This window comes from Zalophus californianus, chromosome X (assembly GCF_009762305.2).
Source record: "Zalophus californianus isolate mZalCal1 chromosome X, mZalCal1.pri.v2, whole genome shotgun sequence".
Taxonomy (NCBI): domain Eukaryota; kingdom Metazoa; phylum Chordata; class Mammalia; order Carnivora; family Otariidae; genus Zalophus; species Zalophus californianus.
This window is the reverse complement of record NC_045612.1, coordinates 13315566-13325609: the sequence shown is the minus strand read 5'-3', so window position 1 is coordinate 13325609 and position 10044 is coordinate 13315566. Positions and strand designations below refer to the sequence as shown.

Below are 10044 nucleotides of genomic sequence, written 5' to 3'. Positions count from 1 at the left end.
CTTGCTACTTGCACAATTCGTCAGCAAAGGTTATGCAGTGCCTGAATAGGATCATGGCAGAATCACTGGGCCTCATCACCATCTGCCTTTTAGGATATCTACTCAGTGCTGAATGTACAGGTTTGTTTCCTTTTTAAAGATACATTGAGTATGCTTGTCTTTTAGATATAGAAATGTCTGGAGCTATCTTCACTAAATAACGATTATAGGATTTGACAGCAACGTTTAAGATTCTCGTTGTCAGCATGTGGGTTGCTAAGTACTCGTTCTCTGGTAGCTGTGTCTTCTTAATTGTTAAAACTAAATAGATCTACAATGCTTACGGTACTTTTATTTTTAATGGACACTGGTAGGCTTGTGATTTGACAATGTAATTCTGCTTAGAAAACAGTCACCTCCTTGGTTAAAGAAAAGTAAGAGTGGGAAAATGTTTTAACCAGGAAACAGCAGACTGTGAAGAAGACATTAACCCTGTCATTTTGGTTTTTTTTTTTTTAACTCACCATTTTGAGATCAAAATGGGATGTGTCACATTAAAGCTACAAACAATGGCTTTATTTACACACAAAGTTGGATTTTAAGGTATCTGACGTGTTTCAAAATTTTAGAACTACATAATGAGGCAAGCCTCTAATTTTAAACATCCCTAAAATCATACACCTACAATTTTAAGTTTTACTTACAACAAACTTTTCATTACTAAGTTGTTACTTATCCCTAAAGTTTTTCATGAATTAGGAAAAATTATTTTGTCTCTGATTCTAAACATCGCAGAGTTAATACATGGGGAAACCCAATACTCACTTGAGCAAAACAAGTCCAAGAACTGACATAAGGAGTAGGAACTTAGTTAATGCAATGTATATCACTTGGTTTTTTCACAACTTCAGTGACTTTATGCATTTCCCAAAGGAAGGCACACAGGGAAGAAATTACCCCATTTAGGCAGACAGTGTGTTCTCACAGGAAACATTTATCACCCTTACTTGTCAACCTACTCTAATCAAATCTAGTAGCTGACAGTGCCAGGATCAGGGGTGCCAACCCTAAGGGTCCCTGGAAAGCAGACTGGCCCTGTGTTTCCCTCTCCAGACATGATGTCAGACTGAAATGCAGGAATGATGATCCGAGCACGCAAAGGTTAAATCAAACTAGCCAAGTGGGTAGAGTGAAGAAATAAAGAAATTTAGCCGGAAAATTCACCAAGTAGGACATAAAGCTAAGTCTTTACACATATCTCATCAGTGTGAGATCTAGGAGGACAAAAGATCCAAGTCCCTCCTTCAAGATAAGTGCTGAGATAATGGACGTTTCAAGAGGGCTACTTCTCCCTTGAAGACCTCAGATGTTGGAAAAAAGGAGAGGTATGGTGGTGGGGAGGGGCAGGGGGAGGGACTAGAAGAGATAAACCCAAAGAGAGACTAAATATATGACCCTCAGACAATAGTGAGGAGAAAGGCAGTGTGATTCTGGAGTCCTTGTAGTCGGAGATAACAGGCCCTTGAGGAGAGAGCCAGGAGATTTCCCTCAGGACGGCAGCACTGATGCATGACTCTCTTCTGCTCTTAAACTGTCACTGGCTTCGAAAAGCTGTTTCTGTGAATGACTTACAGAGATGTTACATTTTCATGACCACGGCCCTTAGGTATTATTTGCATCTGTTTAGAATTTTGAAATCAAAACTGTTCTGTGAAACCAATTCAGTTTTATAAGGCGCATGGGCTGAAGGTGTCTTTCGTTCAGAATGAATGCATGAAATGAACGAATGAAAGACAGCTTCGGTCCGTACACTTTACAAAACGTCACAAAACTGAGTGACTAACATGGTGCCAGGTACCGGGGTGAGGTATCAGGGGCACGGGGATAATCCAGACTCCCTCTTTGACCTAAAGCCCCACGAAGTCAAGTGAGAGATTTCAATGTAAGGTGACAAAATGTGTGCCAGGTGCTAAAAGACCATACAGAAAGGAATATGTTAACTGGGAAAACACTTGACAGACAGACAGTATCTTAAAAGATGGGTCTTAAAAGATGAGTAGGTTCACTCTCCTTAAATGTCTGATCTAGGGCATTGCACACAGAGAGAATCACATGTGTGCAAAGATCCAGATTCACAAAGAATGTGAGGTCTTTCAGGAACTCAGTAGGTTTTGAATATTAAATATGACAAGTGAGGTAGGAGAGCTAGACAGGGTCAGGTCATCAGATAATGAAACTCTGAAATGAAGGAGGTTGGACACCAGAACCCAATTACTGGGTCATCAGAAGTGTAAACGTGAATAATGCTGATGGCTGATCTAGAATGCTCCGTCTGGCAACATTCTTTTTTTTTACTATTTTTTTTCTTACTAAGTTTTTTATTTCGATTCCAGTATGGGTAGCATACACTGTTATATGAGTTTCGGGTACACAATATAGTGACCCAACAATTGTATACATTACTCAGTGCACATCCTGATACGTGTACTCTTTAACCGCCCCCCCCCCATCACCGTCTGGGTGTGGAAGGGGAACCGGTTCAGAGAAGCGTGGAGGGTGGTCTTGGGCATCTGACATGATTACAGGACACAGCATCGTACCTTCGAGAATGGGCTGTGCAGTCTGACTGCCAATGCCCCGAAATCCTGGCTCTGACACTTTAGTATGCTCCCTGGGCCAAGTGACTTCACCTCTCCGAAGCTCCATTCCTCTCACTTACAATGAGATGACAGTACCTATCTCGTGGGACTACTGTGAGGATGGAATGAAATAATGGCCCCAAAGCAATGAGCACAGGGTCCAGCCCTTCCGAAGCATTAGATAAACACCAGCTCTGATTCGTCGCAGGACAATGTAGAGTTAGGGAGCTGGAAAGAGGATCTGGAATTCAGAAGATAGATCTGACCAGAAGGTAGATATTTGGAACCCCCACTGTCGGAGAAAGAGCAGTTCCGATGGTGTGTGTGAGGGTCCCGGGAGTGAGCATGGATAATGTGGCGGCTGACATAGGGCCCAGCTGTAGCAAGTGCTCAGAAGACTAACAGAAAGAAAGAAAGAAAAGAAAAGGGAAGGGAAGGGAAGGGAAGGAAAGAAAAAAGGAAAAGAAACTGGTGTTGAGAGAGTGAGGGCCAGCCTAGGGGGAGGTAAGCAAGGTACATACATAGAGTGTAACTGTACTTGCATGTGCACACTGAGAGACAGGGTCTCCTTACATGTTGTGCCCTAGATGCCTTGTTTACTTCACCCTAGTCCCGGCCCTGCGGTAAAGACATATGGCATGACCAGGCTAAGGCAGTAACCTGAGAGAACTCTGAACGTTGAAGGGGCAGGCAGCCAAAGGGGAATGCATTGATTCAAGTGGTGGATGAATAACAAGAGTTAGAGCAAAGAGAAGAGCCAGTAGAGTGACTTCATGGAAAGAGTACCCTGGGGCGGGGGGGGGGGGGGGGGGGAGAGAGAGAGAGAGAGAGAGAGAGATCAAGCATTAGAAATGTTTCAGAGCGGTCAAGAAGTACATAAACTCATAATTATCCTTTAGGAAGTCATTGCTGATCCTGACAATAGTCATTTCATTATATGGATGGGAGTAAAGAAGGGAAAGAGCCAGAGAAAAGCGCATTAAGGCACTAGAAGGAATTGAGAAACGGAAAGGCAGGCCAGCATGAGAGGATCAGAGAGAGAGAGAGAGAGAGAGAGAGAGAGAGAGAGAGAGAGAGAGAGAGAGAACCCACGTACACCACGTACTGTGTACACGTATTATCTCACGGATCCTGTCAAAAACACTGTGAGGTAGATAATTCTTATTATACCACTGGTATACCCATTTTGCATTTGACTAAGTTAAGCTTCAGAGATTTTTGTCACTTGCCTAACGTCTCACAGCCAACAGGTGGTAAATATGTGGTTCAAGTCCAGGTGTGTCTGATCTGACTGCAAACCCCTGTTTTTCCACTCAGCCCCACTGTAATTGGGGGCGGACATAAATGCTACCGTCGGGGTGCCCAGGGCCAAGCAGAGAGAAGGGCCTGGCGGGGCGGCTGGGAGGCATCACCAGGTGGTGGCATCCATCTGCAGCTCGGTGGTTTTCTCCCACAGTGCTCAGCGGCCCCAAGAGGGAAGACAGGCAGATGGCCGCATTCATCTAGCGCTTGGCACTGCAGGGTATTGCAGCACAGAGGAAGGAGTGAGGGATTTGAGAAAGTTGGCAAGAGTTGAAGAGAAGGAGTCTAAGCTAAGTTCCGAAAAAATGTGAAGTCCAAGGGGACTCGCAGAGCAAGAGAAAAGTGAGGTTGTCAGGGGACCCGAAGTCTCCATAAAGTGAACAGCTGCAATGAAAATAAGGGAATACAGTTTAGCTCCTCTTCTTCTTCCTTCTTTCTTCTTCTTCTTTTTTTTTTTTTTTTTTTTGGAATTTATGAGAAAGCAGTCCCAAAATGCCTGGAAAGTTCATCTTATAAGCTCCTGGTCCTGTTCAGATCATATCAGATAGTCCCCTGAAGAAAGGAACAACTCCAGCAACTTCTTGAGTTCCTGTTATTAATTATAGATATAGATATGTTTTCAATATCTACCTAGAGAGACAGACACAGAGACACAGAGAGAGAGAGGCAGAGAGAGAGACAGTGAGATTTGAATGTGGGGAGAGAGGGAGGGAAGGAGAGAATTAGGTTAGAGACCCCAATCCTCCAGAGTTCAGGAGTGTCCCTAAAGGCTAGGCTGTCACAGCTAAAGTCAGTCACATCCTGAATCCCAGAGAAAGACTTAGGTCACTGGAATTCCCTTAACACATGCCAACCGAAGGTACTGTGAATCTGAAAACAAACAAATTAATGCAGTGGTTTTTCTTTAACATCTAGTGAGAGACACTGGGGTTGCATTTGCAGCTGGACCACAATTAGGCTTCTGTTCTTCCAAGAGAAATTTGTTGCAAAGTCATTTGGGCAACCGCATCCCGAGAATGCAGCCCAGCCAGGGTGATGGATCACCTTGCAAGGATCTGCAATTAGCTATTTTCAAATGATGACAAAGTGTGAACTTAACTGCCTATTTGAGAACTTTCTCTTTCATCCAAAGTAAATTCAAATATGATTGAAAATCTGACCTTTCATCACTGGAACTCTCTTGACTAAAAGCCAAATTGAATTTTAATTCCTAAATCTCCATGTGTATACAGTAGTACCATGAGGACATCACAGATTTTGGTTCCATGCCCCAAAGATAAATTGGCTTTGGGATTACTTGAATTAAAAACAAAGCCTTTCTTAAGAGATGTATTTAATTTTCATGATGTTTTCTTTTTCCTAAAGCTAAAGAATTGTTCTTTTGAATTTCAGTTTTTCTTGATCGCAAAAATGCCACCAAAATTCTGAATCGGCCAAAGAGGTATAATTCAGGTAAACTGGAAGAGTTTGTTCAAGGTAACCTTGAGAGAGAATGTATGGAAGAAAAGTGTAGTTTTGAAGAAGCCCGAGAAGTTTTTGAAAACACTGAAAAAACCGTGAGTATCTCCACATAATATTCTTCAGATGCAGAGCAAAGTACAGAAAACGAAAAAAGAAAAAAAAAGAAAGAAACTTCTCTTTGGAATTTTAAAATGTCTACCCATATATATGTATTATAAAAGTTATAAAAGGGGAAGACTCGAATCCAAAATATTTTGAGTACTACCACTAACTTGTCCTCTTTTTCTTTATAGACTGAATTTTGGAAGCAATACGTTGGTAAGCAATTTTTTCCTCTAGCTGGTATAGGAAACATCTGAGAATTATGTATCATTTCTCTGTGTAAACAGACAATATATTAAACGCTGTCAAAAGGGTCTGACTCTTTTACCCAAGACTGAATGGTGATATACGACAGGTTTATGCCCGGGGGGGGGGGGGGGGGGCGGGCATGAGCTAGCAGATAAGCTTACTCTTCCCTAGGGCTTCAACAAGACATTGTTGTACTCCAGGCAGCTGGAAGGAAGAAACTAAGATGACTGCCCCTGGGCACTGAGTGAGAGTTTGCAGTCTTCCGCAGAGAATGTGAAAAACGCTGACTGACTTAGATGTTTATTGCTTAGAAGTCCTCCTTATGATGGCCTACAAGGCCCTCCATGATCGTCCCAGCCCTCCCTTTCCACTGGCCCTCAGACCCTCCTCTCCTGCTCTCCTCCTCACATGTAGGGGTGGGGAGGTTTGGGGGGAGGAGAGGGGCAGCCATCTTGGCCTCCCTGCTGCTCCCAGCACACTCTAGGCATGCTTCCGCTCTGGTCTCTAACCTGACTGTTCCTTGAACGTGGACTGCTCCTCTGCCAGGTTCCCCTGGGCTCGCTCCCTCCCCTCCTTCAGCTCTTCACCCAAATGTCACCATCGCGATGAAGCCTACCTACCTTGACCATCTGTTAGTACTTCAACCTGCCTCCCTATAACCCCATCACCTAGATACCACAGCCTCCTCTCCTATTTTTCACAGCACTTTTCACCATCTGAGGGAACATATAATGAATGTTCTTACTTCTACTATTTATCATCTATTTTCCCCACCTCATTAGAATGCAAGCTTCACATTGGCAGGGGTGTTCAAGTGTTTTGTTTATTGATGTATTCCTGGTACCTTGAACACTATCTGGTACAGAAGCACTGAATAAATATTTGTTGAATGAACTGACCAAAAGGAGGAAAAGTCAAAACTTCCATGACAACCGAGCTTTAAAACTAACTTAAAATCCAGCAGCAGGATTTTGAGGCAGCATACGTTCCAGAGGTTGACTTATCTAAGACCATCCACACGGACAGAACCTAGACAGCAAATTCACTGAGTTCCAGCAAGTGGAGATCCAGTGCTATGTTCCACTTGGTATTCTGGAACTCGTTCATACTCTAGTAACTCAATTTCCCCACTTTTGTTTTTAACTCCTGAGGGAGGATGAGGTCCACTCCATTAACACTGACTTTCTCGGCCTTTCCTTGCTGTTAGTAATGAAGACTACCAAGCCAATTCTCTACTCAGGTGTTCCCCTGCCGTTAGTCCAAATGAGTCTTTTTATTCTTTATTTCCATTATATTTAAAACTTGAAATCTTGTGATTTTTTTTTTAAGATTTTCTTTTTAAGTAATCTCTACCCCCAACATGGAGCTCAAAACCACAGCCCCAAGATCAAAAATCACACACTCCACCGACTTGAGCCAGCCAGGTGCCCCTTGTGATAGATTTTTAAAGCAAATCAATTTCTACTTCCCCATCCCCCCCCCAAAAAAAATCCCAGCTGTATTTAAACTCCCATGACCTCTTCGTTTGCCCACCCCACTCCCCAGCAGGGGTTGGTCAGAACCTCTTAAGCACCATATTTTGAAGCTGAGCCCTGCCTTCTGGGTCAAAGGCCACGTTGTTTACTGTATCCAGGGTAAAGATAGCTCGGAAACCTCGGGGGCATGATTCTGTCACTACTGCTTCATCCACCAAAAACGAGAACAAAAAAGCAAAAAGAAAATAACTCCCTGCCTCTTTTCAGTTGCAGCCGAGATTCCTAACCACCCCAAAATAGCCGATGCTATTTCTTACCCTGTGGGCTTTCACATACTGCAGGGCGCAAGCCCCTCACGCCTGCCTTATCTTCTACTATCAACAGCCTGGTGGAAGAAGAAAGATCGCCCAAGCACAAGAGCTAGCTAGCATCCGTCAAGCACTTTACAGTTTACAGAGTGCCTGTCATATTTAATCCACACACCAACCCAGTGAGCAAAGCATTGTTAACCTCAGTTTACAGAGGACACTGAGGCTTAGGGAGGCTAAAAGACTTGCCAGAGGTCATCCAGTTGGGGAGTCGCAGAGCCCAGAAGAGAACCCAACTTCTCTAACAAGCCAGGCCTTGCTCTCATGATCACCCCCTCCTGACCTTCAGATCTACATGCAGTTACTCATTAAACAACCACCTAGGAGCCTTCAGTGGAATCTCTTACTTGTCAAGGTCTTGTCCCTTGTTGTCTTTGACCCCTACTGTCTGTGGCTTTGCCTGAGCCCAAAGTACACACAGACAAGCACCCAAAGGAGGACTAAAGGCAGGATAAAATGACACTCACTTTAAAGATATGTCTCAGCAAATGAGTTGCTGTGTAGCTGGCTGCAAGCCCAGACCCTTTCAGTGAAACATCCTAAATAATTCAGATCCGTTGGTCTATAATATAAAGTGCAAATGTAGCTCGTTTTTTAGACCAGTTTGAACATCAATAATAATAAGCCAGAGATAACGTATTTTGTTTTCATAGAATTGGAACAAATTGAACTATCCGTGCAAAAGCACACTGGATCATGGGGCAGAGGCGACAAGGTCTAATCTTTACAGCAAGCAGATTTTCCAGGGAGGGACTATGTCTGAGAAAGGGATAGGAGCCCTTAGTCCATGGGAGCTGGATTGGAACTCCTGACCAAGAGCATGACAGATGAGCTGCCCCTCCCCCCGGGGCAAGCAACCTACACACTAGATGGTGGTGGTGGGGGGGGGTTGCTCCAAAGTTGGACCAAGAATTAGAAATTTCTCTTTCATCGCCCCCTTTCTCTTTCTTTCATTCTTAGGTCATCTTTACCTCTTACTCTGGCCGACCTAGCTCTTATTTTTTTTCTTCAGAGCTGTTTCTCTTAGTTCAAGGTGTGTACCCATCTCCCTTGTGGTTCTATTCCCCCCTTTCTCCCGAGGCTTCCTTAGCAGTATGGATCGAGCAAGAGCTTTCAGAAACCAGACTCAAAGGCTCCCTTCTTATCCCGACCCTTCCCCACTTGCCTATTCCTTCCTCCTGGTTTCCTACCCCAGGTGTCTTCTAAGGCTCTCAAGAACTCCATGAATGTCCAAACTTCAGGAAAGGTAGAGAGGAAACACAGCGGACCTATACATAAATAACGCAAATCTTCAGAACATTTTCATTTTTGATTCTTTGTGGGAGAAGCAGTGTCTTATCTGAAACTAATATAACACTGTATGTCGACAAGCAGGAATTAAAATTAACACTTAAAAAAAAACCTAAAAATTTTTAAAAAACTAAAACTTTAAAAAAAAATTTAAAAAAGAAAAGTGGCTTCTCACTTTACCTAGACCATTTGGGACCTAACTCAGCAGAATACCTTTCAGCAGGGAGAGATGCTTCTGGCATCTCTTCCATTGTTTTGAACCATCACTGCATACTATACTTGAAGAAGTTAAATGATACCAGAAAGAAGTAGATGCATTTGCTCCAAGCCGAGGCTGCCAGGGCTCTGAGTAGAAGTCCCGTCTGCTCTCCAGCTCAGCATGTTCTGTAAGACCTGCCACGACAGGCCTGTATGACAGAGATACCAATTGTTGAAGGGACGGGGTTTGATTCAGAGCTAACTTGTCCTCATTCTCGAAGAAAGGAATGAAAACCCTTCTCCCCCTATGCTCAGATAGTCCATTTCTAACCTCCGACATTCTTCTCCCTCTTCCTAGGACTGTAGTAGCCTAAGAACCTTTGCTTGGGTTGTTCTTAGAAACTCAGGAGGACAGGGGGCATCCCATAAGCAGCAGCAGCAGCAGCAGCAGCAGTTTTGACCCTAAAATCAGGCTCCCCTCCCCATGAGTCTGTGCACGGAGGCATTCTAAGCAGTTTATTTGCTAATTCAACTTTCTTAACCTATCTCAAAGATGGAGATCAATGTGAGTCCAATCCCTGTTTAAATGGCGGCATATGCAAAGATGATATTAATTCCTATGAATGTTGGTGTCAAGCTGGATTTGAAGGAAAGAACTGTGAATTAGGTAAGTAACTATTTTTTGATTACTCGTGGTTCCACGCTTCCCTGTGGAACCGGATGAAACTAGAAAATGCAATATTTATGTATCATAATTTTCTCTTAAAAACATATTCTTATCATGGTAAAGAACACTTAACAGGAGATCTATACCCTTTTTTTAAAGATTTTATTTTATTTACTTGAGAGAGAGAGAGGGAGAGCACAAGCAAGGGGAGGGGCAGAGGGAGAGGGAGAAGCGGGCTCCCCGAGGAGCAGGGAGCCCGATGCGGGGTTTGATCCCGGGACCCTGAGATCACGACCTGAGCAGAAGGCAGACGC

At 43.6% G+C, this 10044-nt stretch overlaps 1 protein-coding gene across 3 annotated transcripts in view; it reads left to right on the top strand.

The window, feature by feature from the left end:
• The window catches only part of F9 (coagulation factor IX), a 32740-nt gene continuing 22696 nt past the window's right edge, over positions 1–10044 (top strand). For all 3 annotated transcript variants that reach the window (XM_027608250.2, XM_027608251.1, XM_027608249.1), the window contains exons 1-4: positions 1–120; positions 5313–5476; positions 5675–5699; positions 9617–9730. In XM_027608250.2, the coding sequence (XP_027464051.1) occupies positions 33–120; positions 5313–5476; positions 5675–5699; positions 9617–9730 (391 nt within the window). In that variant the 5' untranslated portion in view covers positions 1–32. The remainder of the gene's footprint in view (positions 121–5312; positions 5477–5674; positions 5700–9616; positions 9731–10044) is intronic.